Source organism: Syngnathus scovelli, chromosome 7, assembly GCF_024217435.2.
Source record: "Syngnathus scovelli strain Florida chromosome 7, RoL_Ssco_1.2, whole genome shotgun sequence".
Lineage (NCBI taxonomy): Eukaryota > Metazoa > Chordata > Actinopteri > Syngnathiformes > Syngnathidae > Syngnathus > Syngnathus scovelli.
In genome coordinates this window covers 3,701,577-3,726,167 of record NC_090853.1, presented here as the reverse complement: position 1 = coordinate 3,726,167, position 24,591 = coordinate 3,701,577, and the positions used below count along the sequence as shown (strand labels likewise).

General features: G+C 45.5%; 3 protein-coding genes and 1 non-coding gene across 8 annotated transcripts; 1 reads left to right on the top strand and 3 right to left on the bottom strand.

Annotated features, from left to right (window-relative positions):
* Positions 1–1,325: 1,325 nt before the first annotated feature.
* Positions 1,326–8,931, top strand: rasgrp4 (RAS guanyl releasing protein 4). 2 transcript variants are annotated; one of them, XM_049725321.2, is made up of 17 exons: positions 1,326–1,741; positions 3,958–4,145; positions 4,451–4,562; positions 4,728–4,790; positions 4,892–5,017; positions 5,291–5,432; positions 5,562–5,735; positions 5,813–5,929; positions 5,994–6,269; positions 6,364–6,444; positions 6,715–6,819; positions 6,985–7,094; positions 7,183–7,333; positions 7,414–7,450; positions 7,995–8,126; positions 8,199–8,386; positions 8,465–8,931. In XM_049725321.2, exons 1-17 carry the CDS (start codon positions 1,725–1,727, stop codon positions 8,576–8,578), a joined length of 2,133 nt encoding a protein of 710 aa, XP_049581278.1. In that variant the 5' UTR covers positions 1,326–1,724; the 3' UTR covers positions 8,579–8,931. The 2 variants fall into 2 exon arrangements, with proteins under 2 accessions (XP_049581278.1, XP_049581279.1); XM_049725322.2 differs by having other exon boundaries at positions 4,451–4,566; positions 4,732–4,790.
* A 156-nt stretch (positions 8,932–9,087) lies between these two features.
* Positions 9,088–20,414, bottom strand: hnrnpul1 (heterogeneous nuclear ribonucleoprotein U-like 1). Its single transcript, XM_049725315.1, has 16 exons — positions 20,316–20,414; positions 19,623–19,879; positions 18,976–19,464; positions 18,526–18,739; positions 15,474–15,547; positions 15,248–15,387; positions 15,062–15,161; positions 14,879–14,991; positions 14,546–14,809; positions 14,317–14,439; positions 14,123–14,251; positions 11,697–11,865; positions 10,489–10,746; positions 10,237–10,391; positions 9,847–10,098; positions 9,088–9,696 (listed from the first exon to the last, which is right to left on the bottom strand). The coding sequence occupies exons 2-16, from the start codon at positions 19,840–19,842 to the stop codon at positions 9,580–9,582; spliced, it is 2,817 nt and encodes a 938-aa protein (XP_049581272.1). The 5' UTR covers positions 19,843–19,879; positions 20,316–20,414; the 3' UTR covers positions 9,088–9,579.
* Positions 18,034–18,172, bottom strand: LOC125972947 (small nucleolar RNA SNORA50). The gene has a single exon (XR_007482973.1). It is a non-coding gene; the product is annotated as a small nucleolar RNA SNORA50 (small nucleolar RNA).
* Positions 20,415–20,712: 298 nt separating the features above from the next.
* LOC125972052 (piggyBac transposable element-derived protein 4) lies at positions 20,713–24,494 on the bottom strand. Of its 4 annotated transcripts, none has more exons than XM_049725318.2 (7): positions 24,241–24,494; positions 23,638–23,828; positions 23,266–23,484; positions 23,010–23,157; positions 22,882–22,932; positions 22,748–22,788; positions 20,713–22,669 (listed from the first exon to the last, which is right to left on the bottom strand). In XM_049725318.2, exons 2-7 carry the CDS (start codon positions 23,795–23,797, stop codon positions 21,072–21,074), a joined length of 2,217 nt encoding a protein of 738 aa, XP_049581275.1. In that variant the 5' UTR covers positions 23,798–23,828; positions 24,241–24,494; the 3' UTR covers positions 20,713–21,071. The 4 variants fall into 4 exon arrangements, 2 of the variants coding, with proteins under 2 accessions (XP_049581275.1, XP_049581276.1); XM_049725319.2 differs by having other exon boundaries at positions 22,748–22,785; XR_007482680.2 differs by lacking the exon at positions 20,713–22,669 and having other exon boundaries at positions 22,882–22,950.
* Between the last annotated feature and the right edge of the window lie 97 nt (positions 24,495–24,591).

The window sequence follows — 24,591 nt, the reverse complement described above, 5'->3', positions numbered from 1 at the left end:
CATCAAATCTCGCATAAATAATCAACAAAAGTACAATTATTAAAAAAAAACTGATGCTCTGAACCAGAAAAAGTGAAATGCAATACAAAATAATATCTGAATTCACTTTATTTTGTCTTTAAGATGACTGCAGAATTGCTACTTCACAGTAATATAGTCGTAAATTGGCCTTTCTCATCCTCAGAGTCTCCTGATGTGATTTTGTATGCACGGACTGTAGGACGTCTGCTCACTCACCCGCTCTGCATCTTCGCCTGCAGCTTCTCGATGCCATATCGCCCCTTCGTGCCAAGCCAGGCAGCTTAGCTTCCTGCAGCAAAAAAAAGAGGCCACCTCTGCACACTCGGGGTGCATTAATGTCCTCCTCATGTTCAAACAAGGATGCCATTGAGCTGCCCCTGTCCAGCTGCACGGCCACATTCACAAGTGCAAACACTACGTGGACTGTCTGCTCGCTTGCCACCCTCACACATGACAGTTCCAGGAGAAGAAAGAAGACATCAGGAGCGGCAACCTGATATGGGGATCGTCTCAAATCAGGGTTCCTGGAAACCTGGGGGTCCGCGAGCCCTATCTTGATCCCGGCATGATAAATGATCTTTTTTTTTTTAAACACTGATGATGAACTTTTTTTTTGCACCTTGCCCTCATTTTTTTCCTAGCACATCAGGTGATCTTGATAATAATACTACTAATAATAATAATAAATTACTATTATCATTATTTTTGTACAAACAATTTAGTGGTGTTCTCACTTCAAGTTTTCCTGTTTCATGGCACGTTGATATGTAAACATGTTGACTAAACTTGTTAAGCAGTGAACCTCACCAGTCACGGTTCAAGTCAATAAAGAAAATGCTTGCATGTAAATACAAAATAAAGAAATGAAGCAAAACTTGTTTTTTTTTCTTCCAATTGCAACTTTTGCCAAGTCTAACAACGTCAATTTAAATTTAACTTGTTCGGGCCAATTAGCCGACTATTTTTTTTTCAGTCATGTGACAAAAAAAGGTCACTCCAAACATTTTGTGCGGGGTGAATAAAAGTTGCACGATGGAGACAGCTGGCCCATGCAAGCGGACTTTTTCTATTTCCACGATTTCCTATGGGAAGTGGCTCAAACAAGGCAGCAGAGGCTGCTTCCTGGGGTACACTGATGATTGTTCATCACCCCCCCCCCTCCCTCTTTGCTGGCCGAGCTGCCTGCAGCTCTCCTCCTTCCTATACAAGCGCTGCATGTGTGCACCATTCTCTCTGTGGCCTCACCCCTCCCCCTTGCACACACACACACACACACTCACGCAGAGAAACTGATGCAAGTTCCCCTATCTGCCAGAGCCAGTTCCTCCATTTAAGATGCTGACTTGTTTATGTAGACGCGACAAGTGACTTTTTTTTCTTCCCCCCCCCCACCCCTAGCTCTACGTTTGGCCACACTGGTGCTCGGCCTTCTTTCTGCATATGACTCCTTGATGACAGGTGCATGAAGTCCGCCTCTGCTGTTCTGTGCACACCGCACATGCTCGGAGAGGGGCTTGACTGACTTTCGGGGTGAGGTGAGGGTGGGGGGGGGCGGTTTTGTGGATGGCCGGAAGGTGAAGATTTTGAAGAGGACGACAAAGAAGAGAAGGAGGAGGAGAAGGGGTCAAGCATGGAGCTGTAGGTACGCCGTGCTCAGATGCTGCCCAGGAGGAGGAGGAGGCCGCGGAGAGAAAGAAGCCGCAATGAACAAGACCAAGAGGTAACACAAACAAAAAGTGCATTAAAACAAGCCCGTGTGTGTGTGTGTGTATGTGTGTGTGTGTGAGAGGTTTTGAGGTCATGACTGTGGTTAAAAAAAAAGTGTTAATTTGTTTGGGGAGTTTTATGTTTGCATCAGCCATTTGAGAGTTGTGGTGCAAGAGTAGTAGCAGGTGATGACAGGTGACACACACACAGACACACACAGCTAATCTATTTGACCTGCATATCAGTATACTTGATAGTTCAACATTCAACAGTTTCCTGAGCTCACCTTTGCGATTTAAAAATAGTGCAAAAAAATATTATGACAATCTTGTTGCAATTTACACAACAAATCGAGCGGTTCTGTGTAAAATCGAGGCTTGTTTGATTCAATAGGAAGTTTTTCTATTGTATAAATGGTAAAAGCTGGATATGCCGGTAGAAGTAAGGTTCAAGGTGACTTCTGCCATCTAGTGGAAGAGCGTGTAATTGACACCTACTGATTGCAGGGGTTCAGGACCGGGCTGACCTGCAAATAGTGAAAATCTGCGTATTAAAATGCATTTGTAAAAAGGAAAACAAAAATAAATATTTTGGGTTCCTCCACTATGACCACCTTGAAAATACAGTAGCCTAGTAGGTCTAAGTGTTCATGAAAAGAACACTATGCTATGAACATAAACAATACACCTATATGAAAATGACAACATAAAAGTGAAATACAACTGAACTTTAGGGTTTTTGATGTTGCTACAGGAAATGCTTCAGGACTTCTTTTGCGCCCAGAGCACAGCTCTTATCAGATGGTGCGATCGACACGCAACGATGCGTGACACGTCGTGCTGCAAAAAAAAAAAAAAAAAAATCATGCGGTGCCAGTTTCAATACTCTAATCGGGTGCTGCTAAAATATCGTTATCACGTAAGAGCATTTCACATGCTTTAAAGCAATCGTTCATTTAATCTCGGCCTTTAAATGGGCTTTAATTAATCAATTAGGGACAGAAAGGGTGAATTTGCATATCGCTCGGCCTGTGTGGAGGCAGGAGAGGGAGGGGGGGGGGATTCGGGTGGGCTTGCTGTTGCCAGGAGTCCTGACTTAGATGGGAACAAAAAAAAGGGGGGTTTCCAAAGAGGAAGCAGTTTTCCAACTTGAGTAGCACGCAGGGGGATGAAGAAAGTCAGTGAGGAAAAGGTGAACGACTTCTTGATATTTCTCACCTGCTGTTTATGTGCGACGAGGGGGAAATACCCAAAAACCACGTCAAGAAAAAAATGATTGGTCACGTTTGCTATGAGTCACAAAGCGAAAAGAAAAGGTTAAAAAAAACGACCGTTGCAAATTTACATTTGAAATATGGATTTATCCGTTAAGTACAGCAGACCGATTTCACTTCCAGTTGAAGTTCACGGTCAAATGTAACACAAAATAAAAAGAATTACACCACGAATCTTTAAAACAACCAAGTATTTTAGCCTATCGGGCTGCTAGCTTAATGCTAACACTAATTAGCCTCCATGTTGCAGTAGCTATACTTGAAGCAACAGAGTTTATTAGAAGTATATTAGGACAATATATTTACATATTCTTCTTTTTAAGCTTCATTTTGATGTTCAATTTAGGGCCTGACCGATTAATCGAATATTTTTTAAAAGTTTTTCTTAGTAGTGTAATTGCAGATTATTATTTAGTGACTTAGTTGTTGTGCCTCTGTCCTTCCTGCAGTAGAAATATGAATGTAGTCATCACTGGACCGAAGTGTATTTTTTTTTTCATTACTTGTGTAAGCGCTCGAGTGTGTGCGTTTGTGTGCGTGTGTGTGCGTGTATAAGAGAAGGGGATGTAGGTCTGGCCATTCAGGGAACTTGTCGTCATTTCTCTGAACTCGCAGCGTTTCCTGGTAATGTCACAATATTATTTGGCAGCAGTACGGTTGCACACATACGCGACACACACATTTCTACACACCATACACAACACGCTGGAGCCACGCAAACACACAAACAAAATCACATTCTTCCCTTTATTTAACTTTGGAGCTTTACAATTTTTGGGACTAAATCAGTGTCTAAAAAAATGTCAATTTCATTCTACAGGGTGCTCGGCGGGTTTTGAATCGTTTTCCCCCAAATTTTGAAATCCCAAATTTGAAGCACCCGTCGACGACTGTTAGCGTGACTAAATGTTGTGACCGCATTGTGTTGGACTTATCTGCGGCCTACTTGTTCTCAGGAAGCCCAACTGTGAGAGTACCGGCGCGCTGAAGAGCAGGAAGTCGCCGCGGCAGAAAGTGCCGCACAGACGCAACACATGTCCCAATCCGCAGGATATCAGCCGGGCCCTGCAGGGCCCCTCGCCGGCCCCCAGCGCCAGCGCCGCCAGCCTGGATGAGCTCATTCTCCGCTGCCTTGGCTGCTTCGGTCAGTCGCGCACATTTGATCACAACCTGCTTATGCAAATGAGGGCCAGTACAGGGAAGTAGAGAGGGGGGGGTTTCTCACACAATGAGGCTTTTTGTTCTGCCAAGGGGTGAGTGGGGAGGTGGGGGGTCTCAAAGTTTTGGGCTCCAGGGACCATGTGATCAGCGAAAGGCGATAGGAATGACCACCTCATTGCCACACAAAAAAAATTTTGTCCCCCCCCCCCTCCCTGCTTAGATTGTTTGATGAATTGCCATAATACCGCTTCCTTGGCGGAGGTAACGCTAAATCTACGTGTTGCGCAGATTCGGAGGGGAAGCTGTGCAGCCAGCGAGGGTCCCACTTGGTCCACATGACGCTGATGATGCACAGTTGGGTGGTCTCGTCGCAGACCTTCGCCCAGAAGCTCCTGGCCTTATATCCTCGTGGTCACGTGGCGGCGCCACTTTCGCGGTCAAATTAATTGAAATAGCACACGTGACCTTTTTCACGACGAGGCTGAACTGCAGGTCCAAATTTGCAAGTGTGAGAAATATTCCAGAATAAGCAGGAAGGAACATGTTCTCCTTGACTGTCTCTCACGTATAAGGACAGCCCTCCTGACAAGCATGGCCTGAGGCGGGGTCAAGTATGCCACCTGGTCAGGTGAGTGACAACTCACTCCAGTCCTGACAGAACCGGTTTTTTCCTCCCGCCCTGTTTTTGTGCTTACTAAACACACTTTGCTGTTGCGCCCCGGTGGCCAGGACCTGGATCGGCCAGTTCCCCGCCGTGTTTGAGGCTGATCCCCTTCTGGAGCAGACCATGGGGGACCTGTGGGCATTGGTGCGATCGGACGGGGAGGAGGCGCAGATCATCGACACGTCGTGCCCGTGAGTTTTTTTTAACTACTTAGCTTCTGCACAAACCTGTTTTTAAAGGAACACTCACATCCTGACTTGCCCCTCCCGGTTCGGATTTGAAACATACTCAGTGCGGTTGGCTTAATTTCCCCCAGATCAATGTCGTACAAAATTAATACAATAAAAAACTGCTACGTTTGGGCTCATGGAGGACTAAGAATTATCTTGACCCTAAATCACTTTAACAGCCACACTAAAGTCCAAAAGTAGCTTCAGTCAACTAAATCTGTCTTTTTTTTCCAGAAGCCCCCACGTGAACGTGTCACAGGGCCCCTCGCCCTCGGTGAAGAAACGGAAGGTGTCGCTCATCTTTGACCACATGGAGCCCGACGAGATGGCCGAGCACCTCAGCTACTTGGAGTTCAAAAACTTCTGCAGCGTTTCGGTCAGACTCGAGTATTTCTTTTAAGGACACTCAATTTTAACTTCTAAAAATATCTGTATGCAACCATTTGATGTCAAATTTTCTTGCCCACTTTTTTTTTTACATGTGTGACGGCTGTGGATTGATCAGTTCCTGGACTACCGTAGCTACGTGGTACGCGGCTCGGTGCGGGACAACCCGGCGCTGGAGCGCTCGGTCATGATGTGCAACGGCGTCTCCCAATGGGTCCAGCTCATGATCCTCAGCAGGCACACGGCCCAGCAGAGGGCACAAGTCTTCACCAAGTTCATTCACGTAGCTCAGGTGGGCGACATTTTTAGCTTCTTCCTTTCCCTGAGTTATAAAATCATTTTCACAAGATGATCCGTTTGTATGCGTAGAGACTCCGAGTTCTGCAGAACTTCAACACGTTGATGGCCATCACCGGAGGCCTCTGCCACAGCGCCATCTCCCGTCTAAAAGACACGTACAACCTTCTGCCTCCTGACGTCACTAAGGTACACCGATGGCTCGCGGCAATTCCGAATCTTTTCTGAGCACCTTCCACCATGACGTCATCAGGCACTGAGCGAGATGACGGAGCTCCTGTCATCGCGCAGCAACTACAGCAACTACCGCCGTGTATACAGCGAGTGCACCGGCTTCAAGGTTCCCATCCTGGGGGTGCACCTGAAGGACCTGATCTCCCTCAACGAGGCCTTGCCCGACTACGTGGACGGCGACAAGATCAACCTGAGCAAGCTGCAACACCTTCACAGCAATGTCAACGATCTCCTGGAGCTGCACCGCCTCACGCCGCCATTCGAGGCCAACAAAGACCTCCTGCATCTTTTGACGGTAGGAGACCCGGACCTGGTCCCGAAACCACGAACCGGAGCCAGAACCAGACCTCAATGGAGGAATGTCACCAATGATGTCTTTAATGCTTCAGCTCTCTCTAGATCTCTACTACACCGAGGACCAGATCTATGAACTCTCCTACACCAAGGAACCCAAGAACCCCAAGATCCAGGTCAGTCTCCTCCGTGCTCACCAAGTGTGCTATTCACCCTCATAGACCTATTAAGCTTTTTCCTCCTCATGGGTGCTCACTCCAAAAAAAAAAAAAAAACGTAACCTCACTTAATGTCTGAAAACTATGTTTGGGTTAGCGATGTGGGCGTACGAGAAAAGCGAGCAAAGCGCAACCGTCACGCAACCGCATCAAAGTATCAAGTTAGGGTGTAACGACGTGTACGCGTGTGAGTGCGCGTAACTACTTTTGTTTTCATTATGACTGCAGCCTGTCACTCCAGTGAAACCGCCGGTGGTGGCAGAGTGGGGGTCAGGGGTCACCCCCCGCCTGGACCCCGACACCATTTCCAAACACGTCAAACAAATGGTGGATGTGAGTACAACACATGAGGGTATTTTTTTTTCAGTGTTTATGTGAGAGGTAATTATAAATTGTCACTCATGGGCTCTCATACACACACCCACACTCGATTTTCACTTCCTTATTAACTGGTAGCGCAAAGGAGAAGTTCTCAACACTCTTTGTCGCCCCCTTTAGTCCATCATGAAGAACTACGCCCACAAGCAGGACGGTTACATCCCGCTGGAGGACTTTGAGAACATCTCCGCCAATTTTCCCTTCTCCTTCTGCACGCAGCAAACTGACAGGTGACACTTACAGGATAATATCCAACAATTATCAAATTATCAAATCAATTATCAAAGCGACATTTTCAAAAATGGCCGTCCTCCTCAGGCACGGTCAAATCAGCCGAGAGGAGATGACATCTTATTTTATGCGTGGGATGTCGGTGTGCGCCAAGCTGGGCTATAACTTTAACGACGCGCACAACTTCCACGAGACCACTTATAAGAGGCCCACCTTCTGCGACACCTGCGGCGGCTTTGTCAGTCTTTATAATTTAAAAAAAACAAAAACGCTAAAACCATTTGGAATGAAAAATAACATGGTTGTATCATGTTGCAGTTGTGGGGCGTCATCAAGCAAGGCTACCACTGTAAAGGTAAGTCAGCAAATAAAAATGGCTAACCAAGCACATCAGTGATAGCTTAAAGTTTTTCCAGAAACACATTTTCAAAATGGCAGTTTTGAGTATCTTGAAGAGTAATAATGCAAGCTGCAAATGAGTTATTTCATAAATTCAAAGGCAGGGTAATACTCAAAGCATTCACTCACTATTTGTTTGTTGAGGTCAAGAAGCACAGAAGCTTAAGGGTGGCTTAATAAATAAACGTAGAAACTATTCCAATCTTCCCAGCTTGAAAGTCATTTAAAATGTCAAAATACTGAGTTGAAGACCAACCAAAGCTGAAGAAAAAAAAAACAGAGTGGCCTGCCTGCACACTCCACACATGAACCTGACTTGCGGCGGCCATTTTACTTTTCATCCTTGCAAGGTGTGCACTGCCTTAAGTGCAGTACCTAAATATGGTCAGAGGGGACACACACAAAAACTATGGTCAAGACTCCACCAGATCTAACAGATCCTGATTTTGCTGCAAAACCTTGACAAAAGTAGAAATGATTAAAGCTCTGTTTCTCGTCAGGTTGCGGGATGAACTGCCACAGACACTGCCGCGATCTGGTGGGGATGGAGTGCTTGAAGAAACATAAAAGCACCAGCGGCTCCTGCCCGTGCACCCCCGGCGCTGACTCCCGAGTTAAAGGGAGTGTGTGGAGTACGTACCCCCCCCCCCTCCCAGGCCACAATTCTTACACCACCATGCACCCTAACCCCTGACCCTCATCAGGTTCCGAGGAAGAGGCCTTCGTGTTCCCCCACGGCAACGACTCCGAACACCCCAAGGGTTGCGCCCCCTTCAGGAAAAGCACAGACTCTGCGGGTCTGTGGGACCGCTCCACTCAGACGGACCCCGGGTTGTGGACCCCCCAGGAGAAGAAGGAGCGTAGGGTGTACAACCATACCATTCCTGGACAGGTGAGATGCCAAGCCTGCACCTTGACTTCAAGTTAACATGTTAACGTGTGTGTGTATGTGTGTGGGTGTGTGTGTCAGGCCAACACACTGCCTTCTCAAAGGAGTCGCGGGTGCTCCATGCCCATCTCCTTCCTGCAAGAGAAGCTGGAGGAGCTTCACCTCTGCAAGGAGAAGAGCCGGGAGCCCGATTGACCATCGAGCGGCAGGCACATGAACTTTCTCCACCACAAATAGACTTTTTTTTTTTTTTTTTTTTGTTTCCGGTCATGATGTCTCTGGTGCTACGTTTCTTGGGAATATCACGAGCAGTTTCCGGATCCAGGATTGAGTGTGTGGAGGAAAATGAACACTAAAGCAGAATTGCCATTCATGTATGTGTGTGGGTGTGTTTTGAAGTGTGGCAGCTACCACAAAAAAGCTCAAAGTGTATGAAAGGAAAGATGCATTTTTTTGACAGTTCTCATGTATCTGAATCTCATTGCTGTGATGTTTTTTGTGACTCCCCACCAAGGATGAAGAATTAAAAGAGAAAAATTACAAAGTCATATGTGACTGTGAAGTACATGAGCCTAAACAAAAATGATTTATTTTATAAATAATTTGAAACTCCAATTTATTATGAATTAAATTCAAACAAATATTTTTTTTTACAGTCAAAATTTATTCTCAAATATTAGTCACAAAGAAAAGCCAACATTGCATTCAGGTGTATACAACTGCATTTATTGTATAAAGACAAGAAACTGATCATATTTTTCACACTGGTAGAAAAGAAAATTTGCGGGAAACATAATGGAATATGAACTACAATGACCACAAGAAGATTTAAAACAACAAAAAGCAAAAATGCTTCTACTGAAAAAGTGTCAACGCCTTAATACGACGGCTTCTAAAACGGTGGTTTGGTGATGTGTGACTGAAAAGAAAAAAAAAAGTCAACGAAAAGTAAAAAGCATGCTTCTGTCCTCAACCCTCCCCCCACCTAAACTGTTTACTGGTGCGTCTACAAATCAGCTCATCTCTCATCCGCACAAAGCATTGCAAGGGTTAGCACGGGGCTAGCTAGCATCTATCACCACGCCACGGCTTCATACAAGATTGATTTAAAGGGAGGGGGAAAAAAACAAGGTGGTGAAGAATAGGGGTGGGGAGGGGGGGGGGTCAGCACACCAAAGTGGCTCAGGGGTAGGGAGCTACTGGGATCCGGAAGACGAGCCTTGGCTGCCCTGTCCAGGGTAGCCGCCGTATTGGCTGTAATATTGGTTCCATTGGCTCTGGTTCTGGTAGTACTGCTGCCACTGCTGAGCGTACTGTGGGGACAAGATAAGAACTATAATCATAAAAAACTTTTTGTTCATACTTAAAATAGATTTTTTTTAATTTGAAATAAAAAATAAATGTATTTATTCATTATAGTTGGTATTAATTTCGTTTTTAAAAATTTGTTTTTTTTTGTTTACCTGCTGATACTGCTGGTTGTAGCTCTGTTGCTGTTGCTGCTGTTGCTGCTGCTGCTGAGGGGGTGCCTGATGTTGCTGGGGAGGGGCCTGATGCTGCTGAGCGGGGGGCTGGTGGTGGCCGTACGACTGGGCGGCGACGGCCGGCTGGCTGTAGCTCTGGCTGTAGCCCGGGTACTGACTGTAATTGCCGTAGTAGTTCTGGTTATAGCCGCCCTGGTTGTAGCCGCCCTGGTTGTAGCCGTGGCCGTAGCCCTGCCCGAAGAGTGCAAAGTGAGCGAGTGGACAAAGAGCACATCGACGTACTTCGTTGACATCGTTTACAAGTAGAGCCTGACCGAGATGGGGGGAAAAACAGAACAGTACTTTAGAATACAATAGAATTAGGCTTACCTGGTTGTAGCCGCCTTTGTTGTAAGGAGCTGGCCGGTTGTAACTACTTCCTGACGACTGTCCGCGGTATCCAGAGCGGGAGTCGGAGCCGCCGTCACGGTAGCTGCTACCGTTGTTGCCCCAGCGGCTCTGACCGTAGCCTCCCCGATTGTAACCTGTGGAAAGGCCATCCTTTATGCTCCTTCAGGCCAATTATAGCTTTACACATGTGCATTCATAATGAAGCATGTGGGAGAAAAAAAAAGCTGGTACCTCTGTATCCACCCGAGTCTCCACCGCGGCTCTGGTAGCCACCGCCCCCGCGGGGTGAGTCGCGGTTGTCGTAGCGCGGGAAGCTGCCACGGCCACGATAGCCGCCCTGCCGGTTGTCGTAGCGTTTGTCAGGCGGGGGCCCTGCCTTGCGCCCTTCCTCGTTGTACTGCTTTAGCAGCTTCTCGGCTTCTTCGTGCTGCAGCTCAACATAGGTGACCCCTTCCAGGAAGTCGCAGGTTTCAGGCAAGGTGAAGTTGGCTTTAGGTGGGGGTAGAGAGAGAGGGGAGAGGGATGGGGATGCGGTGACGACCACACCACCATAGGACAAAAAAAACAAAGGGGAGACAAATTAGTGTCGCGCAGAAGAGGCGGGAAGAGCATAAAGATCAAGTGACAGGGAGCAAACATTTCCTCCGTGGAGGCAACATTTGTGGAAACAGACACAGGAGGGGGGAGGGGGGGTTAGGAAAGAACGCTGCAAACCAAGGAGGGCAGCTCGATGCAAATCAACATGTTCAAGTCATTCCCTTTATTGGCACTGCTCGGTATAGCACGAGAATTTGATATGATGATAAATGGTATATAGATGATTAAAAAAAAAAAAGTATCAACCAATTTAGGTTAAACTTAGCTTTGCAAAATGTGTTTTTCTAGCTTCTACATATCGCCATACGCGAAGTGCTGTACAACTGATTTTAAAGTAGAACGATAAGCTTTGACCTAAAAAAAGAAAGTGAAACGATTCAATTCAGTTCGACTCGGTGGATATTACCATTTGATTCAATATGGCGTGGCTCCGTTTGAGATATTTTCAAAGTGGAACAATTCGAATCTGTTCCGATTCGACGCACTTGCATCTTTTCGATCGAGTTTGTTACAACATACGCTCATGAAAAAAAAAGTGTATTGGCGAACTTGTGAATTTAGTAGTGATTACTACAAGCAAAACTTTGCACCCCCTCAGTTTGCAAGGCAGGAAGGAGGCAAAAAGAGGGAACATTGGGGGGGAAAAAAAATAATAATCACAACTTATAAATATGTCCAGTTCTGATAACTTGATGGGGAAGGGAGGGGGAAGAGAAGCAAGTGGGGACGCAAAAGGGGGTTTCATCTTCCAAGTTTGATTTTTACACATAGAAAAAAAACAACAAAAGAAAAAAAAAAAAGTAGATCTGGTGTTTTGTTGCTTGTATCCACAGCGGTCCTACCTTTCATTTCTAACACAGCATGATCGGGCACATCCTTCCCCTGCTCATTGGTTTGCTTTAAAGTTCGCTCTTTAAAATCCTCGTCCGTGGGACAAATTACAATAGCCTTGCGTTGAAAACCCTCAAAAGGACGCATTTTTCGTCTCCTTGCTGATCCATATACATTTGTCTAGCAATGGCGACAAGAAAGAGGTAGAAGCTTGTTTGTTATTGTTTTACTTGCAAAGGCGTTCCGCTGGAATGGGAAGCTGGAACCCTGCAATCATCAAGCGACACATGTTTGTTTGGCTGGGATGAGGCTACGCGTTAGCTCGGTTGCTAGAGGGCGCGTCGCTCACAACGCTTACCTGCCGTTATCAGCTGCCCAACGTTCGCTGTGGACCAACGAGGGGAAGGGGGGGGACCCATTGAGTTACTCATTTCAACGAAACTCTACGGTGATTTTTAGCCATGTTAGTGAGCAAGGTTAAAAGGTGTGGAAGAAAAAAACCTGAAAACGAGAACCGGTCTGTTAGCATGCTAACTGGCTATTTAAAGCGGCACCACGTGGGAGCTAGTTGCTTAGCATGTTGGGTGTAGTTGTTAACATGTCTGACTCGCAGATCTTCCGCGGATGGATCAAACGTTCAAGCATTGTACTATTAGCATTAAGATTTAAACAGTCGGGAAGAAAATATAAAGCAAGGTATAAGAATTGTGCTACGTTCAGGGTCCTGACATAAAACATGTAATGAACTAGCTTGGGGATTAGCATTTGGATGTATTGTCACGGCTTCCGTATTAATAGCCTAGCAATGTTTCTCGTAATGTGTTAGCAACTTCCGTACAAATTTGTGTTGCACCAACACCAGAAAAAAAATAACTTGTATTGTATGAAAAAAAAAACCCCACAAGACACCTGACTAATTTTTACGCACAAAATCCGAGGAAACGCGTCTCAAAATGACAATGCTATTATTCCCGCAGAATTTCTTTTTCAAGTGAGTTTGTCGCTATTGACAAGCATATATAGTGATGTCACGAGATAAGAGAATGACAAGTTAGCCTTTGTTTTTCTGATCAACACGTCTTCCGTACGCGAAACAAAAAAGGTCACAAGTTGTGGCGTTGCAAATGTACGAACACGGTGTCTGCTGGTTCAAACGAATCGATTTCAGCGCATGATCGGTAAAAGATTCTTCAGAAGAGACAAAATAATTTAACGTTGGTTCACAACTAGAAATCTTTAACAGACGAGAAAACATCCACAGATAAATCCGCAACGCATTGTCATCATCAAACCGAAGCGTCCTACGTCCAAATTTGGTCAATTAAATTCACCGAGTTCAACTTGTTGCTTGTTCCTCATTTAACATCAGTCTTCTTAATGTAGACCATTAGCAGTACACCACATGTTAAGAAGTAATCATCTGACATATTTATTATGTTCAACAGGCTTTTTTTCAACGGCAGTGCTTTGGTGGCTAACGACAGGATTGCCTCACCGAAAACGCCATTTCGTGCAATAATACGCAAATATCATTGAACGAGTCCAAACTTGGGAAACACCAGTGTTAGTAGACATAAAAGAGCAAAGCAGCAATGAATCGCCGGAACTACAAGAGACAAAAATACCAACATCGGTCCCAAATTACATCAAACGCCTGGCTCGGCTTTACGTGAAAATCGACGCAATACGCTACTATAGAAATATCCTTCATGGACACAAATCGGTTTTCGCGTTTGGGCCCCCCACCCCTGATACCTACTTGGGCTTACCTGTTTTTTTTTTTTCCAAGGAGCTCGTATCCCACTAGACATGACAACACAGATACAACTTACCTGCACATACTCACATCTCCATGGCAATGTCGCTATCTGACCCTACCTACCTTTGCCGCCCCCCCCCAAAAAACTAACGCCCTGAAAATGTCAACCCTGTTAGTCACTACTTACCTTGGGGGGGGTCAATTAATTAAAACACACACTCAACAGTTCCGTGTATCTCACTTGTAGTTAACAAAACAGCTTTTAAAGTGAAAAAGCTCTCTCTTAGGAATTAGCAACAGAAGGTGTTTGTCTTACTCACCAGCGTCAGAGCTTACTTGTTTCTCAACATCGTTACAAAGTCACGGTCTACTTGTACATTGTCGCAGTTCACAAGACAAACAGTATATTGTTTTATGACAGTGCAAAATATATATAAATATATATACGTATAGATAGCGAGGGATGACAACATGGAGTAAAAATATTCCGTCACTTTTGATTACAATACAAGACAAGCAAAGTGACAAAAGAGGGTGAGATTCAATGCGGCTTCTACTACTTCTACAATACACAGAGCCCCCCTGAAAAATAAATAGATAGTCCATTAGAGAGAGTAATCAATGAGTGACGGTGCTGAGCGCTTCAAGTGTGCGCGCGAGCGACTGCCGCTACACTACCTGGTCCAGGATGTAGTTGCGTCTCTTGCGAGCGGCGATCTCGATCAAGCGGTTGAGACACTGCGTGGCCTGTTGGATCAGAATGTCCCAGCGCCCGGCGTAGTTCCTCTGGCGTCGCAGGCCCATCATCTGCACGGCACGGACACGAGTTAGAGAATTCAAAAATAATGACAATAATAAGAATAAAAATTCACCTTCATCTTGTCCATGATGGCGTTGGTGCCCAGGATGTTGTACTTCTTCTCAGGGTTGGTCTCTGCATGCTTGATAGCCCAGGTGGTCTTTCCGCAGGCGGGCAGGCCCACCATCATCAGAATCTGAAAAGCCAAAGTAGAAACTTCCAATGGGGTCCGCATCTTTGCGTTGTAATCATTTAACATCACTAAATCATGACAGGCCTCAAAATCAAGTTCAAGTCCTTACCTCGCATTCGCCTTTGCTGGCAGGTCCCTTGGTACCTCTGACTTTGTCCTCCAGGGCCACGCTGTGGATGTAGGTGTAGCCGCTGGGCGGCGGGAAGTAAGGCTGCTTCTGCCCAAAGTTGAACTCCACGGCGCAGTTCTTCACCAACACGTGGGGGAAGAGCGCACGGCCCGCCAAAGCCTCCTTGGTGGTTTTGAAGGCGACGCCGAGCTCCACGCCGTTCTTGGAGAATCCCATCTCCACTTCTTCGCCTTGGTCAAAGTCCTGCCGATATTTGAGCGGGTGTTAGCGTTTTGGACAAAGCTGCTGAGGTTCGAGGTTGCGGTCGCTTACGATGTAGCAGCCGATGACATCATTTTCCCCAAATCTTTCCCCGTAGTCGGAAAATTTACACTCGGTTGCTTTCTTTCCGGTTCCGCCGAAGCCAAAGGAAAAGGGCTCCTCTCCTAGGACAAGAATCAAGGAAAGTTGGTATGAGGAGGTGGTTCTTATTTTGCACCCCCTAAATGAGCTCACCAAGCTGAGTGCTGCAGTGATTGAGGGACCATCCGATCCGGACGACGTGCGGGTCCGGCTCCGAACTGGGAAGGTGCTTGACGGGAATTTCCTCATTGATCTGAAGAAAAAAAAACATACGACATGTATCCGGTCACTCCAGATATTTGTGGTTATGAATGCAGATTTTTGGATGTTTTAAAATACCTTCATCTCGTAACACACGCGGCCACAAGTGACCCCGTGGGTGGCACGTGCTCCCGCCCACAGGTAAGCAAAGCCCTCAATGGTCAGCGGGTAGCCGCTGTAGCGATCCCGGGACACTTTGAAGTGCAGATCGCAGTTGTCTGAGAACCAAAGCAAATTGGACATCCAGTTAGCATAGCCTTAAAAAAAAAAAGTGTACATAACCAGAGCCCAGCTTTCCACTTACATGTGTCGATAGTAATAAGAGTGTCATCAATGTTCTCTTCCTCGTCTTCTGCCGGTGGCTGTGGCGTCCGAGACCTTCAAAATAGAACCAATCAGACGTTTGAAAAATATATATACCGTATTTTCCGGACTATAAGTCGCTCCGGAGTATAAGTCGCACCAGCCATAAAATGCCCCAAAAAGTGAAAAAAAACATATATAAGTCGCTTCGGAGTATAAGTCGCATTTTGGGGGCAATTTATTCGACAAAATCCCACACCAAAAACAGTCATGAACGAGCAACAACAGGCTAAACGATAGCAACAACAGGCTAAACGATAGGTATGCTAACGTGACAAACACAAACAAAGAGCTGAGAACGGGCCTGACGTAACATATAGAGGGATTAAGGACAACTATTACATGAATAACATGTTTATAAAACCATCAGTGTCACTCCAATTCATTAAATAGCAACAACAGGCTAAACGATAGGTATGCTAACGTGACAAACTCAAACAAAGAGCTGAGAACGGGCCTGACGTAACATATAGAGTGATTAAGGACAACTATTACATGAATAACATGTTTATAAAACCATCGGTGTCACTCCAATTCATTAAATAGCAACAACAGGCTAAACGATAGGTATGCTAACGTGACAAACAAAAACAAAGAGCTGAGAACGGGCCTGACGTAACATATAGAGTGATTAAGGACAACTATTACATGAATAACAAGTTTATAAAACCATCGGTGTCACTCCAATTCATTAAATCCATCGATCGTTCTTTGTCAACAATGGGTGCGCACGGCTGAGGGCGCTTGCGCTTCAAAATATTCCACAGGCTCATATAACGATAGATAAACTATATTTTAAATAACTATAATACAAGCCAATAATATGATCAAACCATCCGTGCACTTTAATTCCATTAAATCCATCGATCAAATTCCTCGTCCTTTGTCAACATCGCCGCGCGTGCGCCCTGACGTCAGCCTCGTCTTTATTCCACAGATCTACTATATAACTATATTGTAGCGTTAACAAAGTACAAGGATAGACGTAGGTTTGGTAAACGGCTCTTTATTAAACAAAACAAACTTCCAAGCGTGTGGCGGCGTGGACTTCCAGACAGACCGGGCGTGCGTAATGGCCATGTCCGAGCCCCGCGCACCGTTCGCGGACAGCCACTCGGCCGAGCGTCGGCCCCCGACTCAGTAGAGACCGGGCGTGCGTAAAAGCCATAATAGTTTTTCAAACCTTCTATGTCACTCCAAATCCTTAATTCCTTCAAACTCTTTGTCCTCCGTGTCACTTAGAAATGATCACCGCGAATGATGCCGGTCGTCCTTGTGTGGGCACGTTTGTATGTAAACAACCGGCGCGCCGCGCTACTGACGTCACTTGAAATAGTAATCCATTGGTACATCACGGTTCTCCAAACTTTCTTTCTGCTGCTCGATTACTGTTTTCAGCTGCATATTTTACAACTTGAAGTTTGTAACCTGCAAAATATGAGTTTCTTTTTGGTGCCATTTTTCTTAAGCCCACCCAGTTGATGAGTCACGGCCAACGGTAAAATTTAGAGCGCCCTCATCCAGTTTCGTCTGAAAATATAATTTTTCTTGGTTGTTTTATCAAAGTCAAAGTCTGCTTTATCGTCGATATATTTTTTTATATACTAAGACACACAAAGAGATTGAAATTACATTTCCACTATCCCTCGGTGAGATAGTACACATATGCATACAAGCAACACAAAAAAAACCAAGAAGGCACTAACAATGAATAAATAAGAGTATTGAATAAATGATAAATGAACAAATAATAATAAATAATAATAATAAATATAAGAGGAGCAGGGCGGCTCGGTGGCGCACTGGGTAGCACGTCCGCCTCACAGTTAGGAGGGTGCGGGTTCGATTCCACCTCCGGCCCTCCCTGTGTGGAGTTTGCATGTTCTCCCCTGGCCCGCGTGGGTTTTCTCCGGGCGCTCCGGTTTCCTCCCACATTCCAAAAACATGCTTGGTAGGCCGATTGAAGACTCCAAATTGTCCCTAGGTGTGAGTGTGAGTGTGAATGGTTGTCTGTCTCTGTGTGCCCTGCGATTGGCTGGCAACTGGTTCAGGGTGTCCCCCGCCTACTGCCCGATGACGGCTGGGATAGGCTCCAGCACGCCCGCGACCCCCGTGGGGACTAAGCGGTTCAGAAAATGGATGGATGGATAAGAGGAGCAAAAATGGAGCAAGTGTACATACAGCAGACAGTGGACTTGGATATGGTGCTTTAAAGTGTTAATTGCTTTATTTGATGTTTTCTCTATTTTTTATGTTTTGAATATGTTCAAGATAAAGAAATAAAAGCATGTGAAGTGATCAACTATACTAAAAATAACATGGGAAGTGGTCAACTATACTTGTAAGTGATGTCTTAATGATCAAGTAAAAATTTGTGAAAAAAAACATATATAAGTCGCTCCTGAGTATAAGTCGCCCCCCCACCCAAACTATGAAAAAAACCGCGACTTATAGTCCGGAAATTACGGTAAATTATTTAATGGCTGGCCGGCTGGATATGAAGCTGTAGCTTGCTTTAAAGGAGCCACTTGGAGAACGACCATGAGGCTCCAGTTATGAACAAGCCTACTTTTTGCTTTGGCACTGACGCTTGGCCCGAGTTGTCACGGGTTGGACCAAACGGGTTCAAAGACAGTGCTAAAAAACCCGTAAAACGAAAGCAATACTCGGCAGAAACCTTTTAGCTTGTGTTCAAACTCATCAAATGATGGACCTACTGTAAAATCCAGCATATATTGTGCACTCGTAAATAATACCCCTACCCCTTCAAAATAAAACTTGAAATGCATAACAAAATTTGTGGATATAATAATGGGCCTTGTGGCTTTTCACACACCAAGTGATTGCGACGAAGAATGCGACAAGTGTCCCTTGACGGGCATAATTGGTTGACGATAAATTACAATGTAATACAATTTGTTTTAAAGGAGCGTCACTACTGGTTCAACGGATTGAGCCGTCAAGCTTGCTTTGGACAATTAACGAACGCATACCTTTTTTCCTCGCGATGCTCGTAGTAGTTGTAGCCCCTGTTGTCCTCGTGCGGTCGCTTTCGGCCGTACTGTCCGCTTCTCTCGGACTCCATCTTCACCTGCTCTGCCGGACCGTCACCATCTTGTTCACGTTTGGGCTCAGACCCACGGCTCTCTGACCCATCATCACCTGCCGCCTCCTGTGTGTCCTCAACTTTGATGTCTTCTTTAGTTTCTGTGATGAACGACAAACATTTAATTTGGTCAGCCGGTGGTCCAATCAGGATTGACGGTCGTAATTGGTGCCGTAGGAACTATGTTGAGATCACAACTGAGAAACCGAGAACTTTCTGACGACACAATTCCAACAATACTTCCTCAATGAATAAATAATAATAACAGCGTCTGCATCTTTTCATTTGTAAAGTTTGATACAATCCCAAGTGAGTCTGGAATTTAATTGTCACAAACCTTGTTTGAGCTTGATGTCTTTTTCCTCGTGCGGTTCAAGTTTGACTTCTGCCTCATTGACGGCAGCAGCTTGGGGAAGATCAGCATCTCTGCTGAGGTCCGTGTCTGTGCCGAAGTCAGCGTCTGCGCTTAAGTCAGCATCAGCGCTGAGATCCTGCGCGCTGAGGTCCTGCGCGCGGAGTTCCGGGGCGCTAAGGTCCTCCGCACCAAGTTCCGGCGCGCTGAGGTCCTGAGCGCTGAGGTCTGGCGCGCTGAGGTCCTGAGCCCTGAGGTCCTGAGCGCTGAGATCCTGAGCGTTGGGATCCTGAGCGCTGAGGTCCTGGGCGCTGAGGTCTGGTGCGCTGTGGCCGGAGTCGGATGCTGGCCGACTCTCGTACGGCTCAGACTCAATCTCCGGTTTGACCTCGTCTTCTTCGTAGTAGCCGCCCGAATCTCTGCCCTCGTCTTCCTCAAGCAGCGCATCGCCGTCACCTTCAGCAAAATCCTCACCTGTACATACCCAAAGAAACTTTGATGGGTTTGCTGCTCATTCAACCTAATTACTGCACAACACTGAAACAGGTCAACATTTTAAGTTGACAAATGGTGAACATACATAGCGAGACCTTATGTTTATATTTAATGAAAAATGTAAATCTGTGGTTTACCTTGCTGATCATCCATGTCATCATCGACTTCGTAGCCCTCCCCGCCTTCATCACCCTGCTCCTCGTCCCCTCCGTCCGGTGACTCCGCGAGGGCTTCCTCTTCCAGCGCAGCCTTAAGCCGCTCCACAAGATCCGCCTTTCGGCCACTGGCCTCCAGGCCGCGACGCTGGAGCTCGTCTTTCAGCTCATTCACTTTCAATTTCTTCACGTCGAAACTCATCGTGTTACTTGGTGCGAGTGAGCGTGCTGTACAAAGACTGTAAGGAAAAAGCGCGGGTGTGAGACTGGAAAGTTTGCGACGTCGAGTTCAACTTACAAGGACGCTATGCGACAGCGCCATCAGCGGAGCGTTAGGCTAATATTAGCCATTCAGCTACATTGATAAATGTATTTAAAAAAACGTTACAGAGGGACTACATTTGTACTAATTACCTATTTATAATACTTATCAAACAAAATACACATGTATATGAAAACTACTCTTTTGCCGTTTTCTCGCCTTCGATGTTAGCTTAGCATAAGGGCCAATCATGCGGTGCAGTGCGCGCGAGTTGAAACATTACCACTTGAAAAGCGCAATAAGCGTAATAAACATGCATTGGCTTTACGTGCAGGTTGTGCACCCAAGTCACGGTTGACGTCGGGAATAATAAAAGTTACACGGCAAATTGTGGAATTCCAGTCAGGGCCTACCTCTTTCGACGCGGGTCTCGCGGGCAAATAAAAGCGCCGTAAATGAAAAGTGAAACGACTGCCCTCTAGCGCCCTCTCCAGCTTCCTCAGACTACCGGAAGTTGCCTTTCGACCAATTTCCATTGAGTTGGTTTTTATAATTTTATATTATTTATTTATTATTTTTTTAACTTTTCAAACAAGTTGTAGTTGTAGATTAGTGTAGTTTAACACCGAATTACTAAGAAACTATAGTACTTGGTGAAAGCGGCATCATGACGGAATAAGGTCACGTGCATTAAAAGGAAGTGACGTGTCATACTTAAAGAATACTGGGTAATGTAGTTAAGAGAATGCCCGCCAACAGTCGCCATGTTGCTTGGGTTAAAAAAAAACTGATACAATGCCGTAGTACCCCTTATTGCACAATTAAAACGTTTATAGAACAATTACCTCAAGTACTGTCAGTAAAACACAATTTCCACAATTAATGAAGAACAAATAACTTAAAATAAATAATTTTGAGGGACACCAGCACCTATGCCTCAGTGATTGAATTCTGGGTTGTAATCTCAGCTCTGACCTTTGGTTTTGACCCCAAAAATTGAACACCTGCAGAAAAAAACATTTGTTTCTGCTTTGGTGACACCAACATTGAAAACATATTTACTATACAAACACAACTATGTACAATTTTTACTAATGACAAAGACGTATGATGTTTTGAATTGTTCAATTATTCTGTCCACAGCTTTTAGCTTTGCTGTGTTTATATAACTATTCAGAATAGTTGAGTTTAGTGTGGTAAGCTGTGAAACATTCTCCTGGATGCAAAGCGACACAACAGGACACGCACCACATTCTGGTATCTTTGCGTAAACCTCTGCGAGCGCATACCCTACACCTCCTTCCTGATCGCTTTGGTGGATCTACGCTCCTGCTAGCTGTGGTCACGTATTCAAGTCTGTGCTTGGCAAGCTGCCCGTCGAGCCTGCTGTCTGGGTCAGTTCTCGTTGGTGCCCTTTTACAAGGCCGGTGAGCCACCAAGTCCCCACACCTCTCAAACGTTCCCTCCTCATCCTTTCTTACCTGCGCCAGAACGTATCGCTTCACCGTCCAGGACTTGACAACGCTGCGCATGAACTCCAAGAGGGTTATACGTTCCTCTGGGTGCCTTGCTCTGTAGATGACATGAGCATTAAACATGCATAGCTGGAAAAGATAGGCAACAAACTTCTTGGACCAGTCTGTCGACTTTCGGACGAAGGGGTAGTATGTAATTTTCTGGTCCAGCTTCTGCACCCCAGTCATGGAGGAGTTGTAGGCTGCGACACACTCCGGCTTTGAGGTAGGACCCTCATCTTTCTGTCCCTTCTGGGGCACTTCCTTCATTATATCTTTGTGGCAAGTTGTCACATAGAGCTTTCCCTGCCATGCTACGACCATCACCTTCTTATTGTGTCGCGTAAACTTGTCCTCCACTCCCAACTCATTCTTTGTCACCTTCCTAAAGATCTTCGGTTCCCCCCTATTGTTCTTCAGTTTTCCACAGACATTCGTTTCCGCTCCCAATAAAAGCTCACACATTGCTACGGAATTGTAAGACTCGTTCATGTACAGCGTATAACCGTAACCTGGGAGACGATCGAGGAGAGAGAAGACAATCTCCGACGTCATCGGAGTTTCCTTGACATCGGGTTGCAGGTTGAAACAATATCCGGTGGCGGAATCGCATAGTATGTATGACTTGATTCCATATTTGACCGTTTTTTTAGGGTTGAACACTCTGAAGGATACGCGGCTCCGACAAAGCATCATCCCCTCATCAATGCAAATGTTTTGTCCCGGTTGATACATCTCCTTGAACTTTTCCACCACGTAGTCCAACACTGGACGGACTTTGTACATTTTGTCATTGTTGTCCTGCGGTGTGGTATTGTTGAATTTAAAGAATTTCCATATGAGCTGAAATCTGTTCCTCGGCATGGTTCGGCCGAAATGGGGCGTGGCGTCGACCTCATCCATACTCCAGTATAATGAAATTGTTGGCTTTTTGACATAACTGGTGATAAACGTGAGTCCAAATAAAGTTTTGAGTTCTGCGACCGACACGGGTTTCCAGCCGCAACTCCTGCTATGCGGCAAGCGCTCGGACTGAGCTTGAAAATAGCGAGTAGCGTACGAGTTGGTCCAATCCGCGATCTGTTGGAGTAGCTCGTCGGTTAGGAAGAGCTCCAGGAAATCGGCCGGCGAGGTGGAATCCAACTCGGCGGCGCCGCTCCGTGGTCCGGGGCTTGCGGTGAAGGAGAATTGATTTGGTTCCCAGCCGGCTGCATGCCAGCTACAGTCCTCCACATCATCTCTGCTCCATACATCTGTAAATTATATAAATGAGAAACAATTAAAAAATATATACATTGCTGTGGTGTGAGATGTAGGATTTTTTTTTATACCTTTGTTCACACTGTCATCAGGTGTGGAACTGGAATCACTGCTTCACATGCAAAATACAAAATATACAAATCACAAACAAGTTTTTTTCACTGCACTGGGATGTAGGAAATATATAGATATAAATTAATTTTACCTTTCGTCTCCAGACTGCCAACTGGTGGGAGATCTTTGCATGTTCCATGATCTGTAAATTCAGTCAGTACTGGCAACCATTCATTTGATCAAAGTAAGAACGAGCTTATTGAAATGTCGAATGCGTACCTCTTCTCCTTGGGTTGTTCAAAGTTGTTGTCGCCGCTGCTTTCCTCGCGCCGTCGCTTTTGGCCGTGCTGTCCAGTTATCTCCGACTCCACCTTCAACTGCTCCTGCGTCTCCGGGTTATTCTCAATTCTGAGGTCCTCCTTCATTTCTGTAATGAAGGACCAATTAATAACATTTGGTCAGCAACAGCAGCATCTCAAATAAATCAGTTCACTCATTACATATTCAAAGATTGACATTTTTTACCATCACACACCTTGTTTGATGATGACGTCTTCCTTTTCATCCAGTTCAAGTTTGACCACCATCCCAGGTATGGGGGAAGTTTTAGGAAGCTCGGCGTTGGTGCTAAAGTCTATCGTGCTGCAGCCAGACTCGGAATCCGGCTCAAACTCTGCCTCCTCTTCCTCGTAGCAGCTTCCTGAGTCACTGCCTCCGTCTTCCTCAAGTGGATCGCTGTCGCTTCCAGCAAAAGCTGTGAACGTCCACAGAGAAACGTGACTTAAATGGATTACCCTGTTTTATTTACTGTATCAATAAATAGCTTGAAACTCTTGCTAGGTAACTGAATCAATATTTAATTGTGAAAGGAACTAATGAGCTACTTTATGGGAAATTGTGTGTTTACCTTGCAGCTCTTCCGTTTCGTTCCCTCCGAGGGCTTCCTTGTCCAGCGCCGACTTGAGCCGCCTGACCAGGTCCACCTTCAGACCGATGGCGTTCAAGCCGCGACGCTGGAGCTCGCTCTTGAGCTCGTTTAGTTTCAGTTTCATCACGTCGCAACTCATCGCGTTGCTTAGCGTGCGCGCAAAACAATGGCTGGCAAGAAAAAGCGCAGGGATGAGATATGGCAAAGTTTACAGCGTTGTAATGAACTTAAAAGGGCGCCCCAAAAAATAGATGATGGCTAATATTTGGTAGTTTGGCTAAACGGATGTGAATTAAGAAAACACGTAAGGAAAGGGGGTAACGGCGTATTTATAAGCGTTACCAAACAAAACTGCCTACTACTTATACAGGTGTATAAATCCTGTTGTTTATCGTTTTGGCTTTTATCGCGTTTGATATTAGCCATACCTAGCTTATGGCAAGCTTCATTACGATGCATTGAGCGCAAGGCGAAACGCTACCGCTTGAAAAGAAAACGTGCATTGGCCTCGCATGTAAGTTGGGCACTTTGTTTGAGCATTCGCGTGTCGAAGCAAGAAAAGAAACAAAAAATGATTTGTACCTTGCCCACCGCTCGTCTTGTGGCCAACAAAAGCGAGGTAGATGAAAAGCGCGACGACTGCCCTCTAGCGGACCAGCTAGCTAACGCCATTAGATGAGTCTGAGCGAGTAAAAAAAAAAACGTAATTCAACCATTTAATATTCGAGTGCCGGATTTTTTGTTTTAACACTAATTTATGGTGATAATAAAGTATTGGTTGTAGTATCGTAAATGAGAACGCGCGTTTCAAAGAGGAAGTGACGTAGGGGCGATGCTTGAAGAATACTGGGTAATGTAGTTTGAGATTGCCCACAAGAGCTTTTTTTTCCCCATTTCCATTTCTCTGATAATCAATAAATTAATCTGCTTAAA

What these genes read in the sequence shown, in the direction of transcription:
- rasgrp4 (XM_049725321.2), top strand. An exon ending in CAAGTATGCCACCTGGTCAG is followed by an intron (nt 4,791 to 4,891) that starts GTGAGTGACAAC and finishes CCCGGTGGCCAG; the next exon opens with GACCTGGATCGGCCAGTTCC. An exon ending in TGCACGCAGCAAACTGACAG is followed by an intron (nt 7,095 to 7,182) that starts GTGACACTTACA and finishes CGTCCTCCTCAG; the next exon opens with GCACGGTCAAATCAGCCGAG.
- hnrnpul1 (XM_049725315.1), bottom strand. Translation starts at nt 19,842, where the DNA reads ATGAGTTTCGACGTGAAGAAATTGAAAGTGAATGAGCTGAAAGACGAG. An exon ending in CCAGCAAAGGCGAATGCGAG is followed by an intron (nt 14,440 to 14,545) that starts GTAAGGACTTGA and finishes TTGGCTTTTCAG; the next exon opens with ATTCTGATGATGGTGGGCCT. An exon ending in CCATCATGGACAAGATGAAG is followed by an intron (nt 14,252 to 14,316) that starts GTGAATTTTTAT and finishes CGTGCCGTGCAG; the next exon opens with ATGATGGGCCTGCGACGCCA.
- LOC125972052 (XM_049725318.2), bottom strand. Translation starts at nt 23,797, where the DNA reads ATGAGTTGCGACGTGATGAAACTGAAACTAAACGAGCTCAAGAGCGAG. An exon ending in AGACGTCATCATCAAACAAG is followed by an intron (nt 23,158 to 23,265) that starts GTGTGTGATGGT and finishes CCTTCATTACAG; the next exon opens with AAATGAAGGAGGACCTCAGA. An exon ending in GAACAACCCAAGGAGAAGAG is followed by an intron (nt 22,933 to 23,009) that starts GTACGCATTCGA and finishes CTGAATTTACAG; the next exon opens with ATCATGGAACATGCAAAGAT.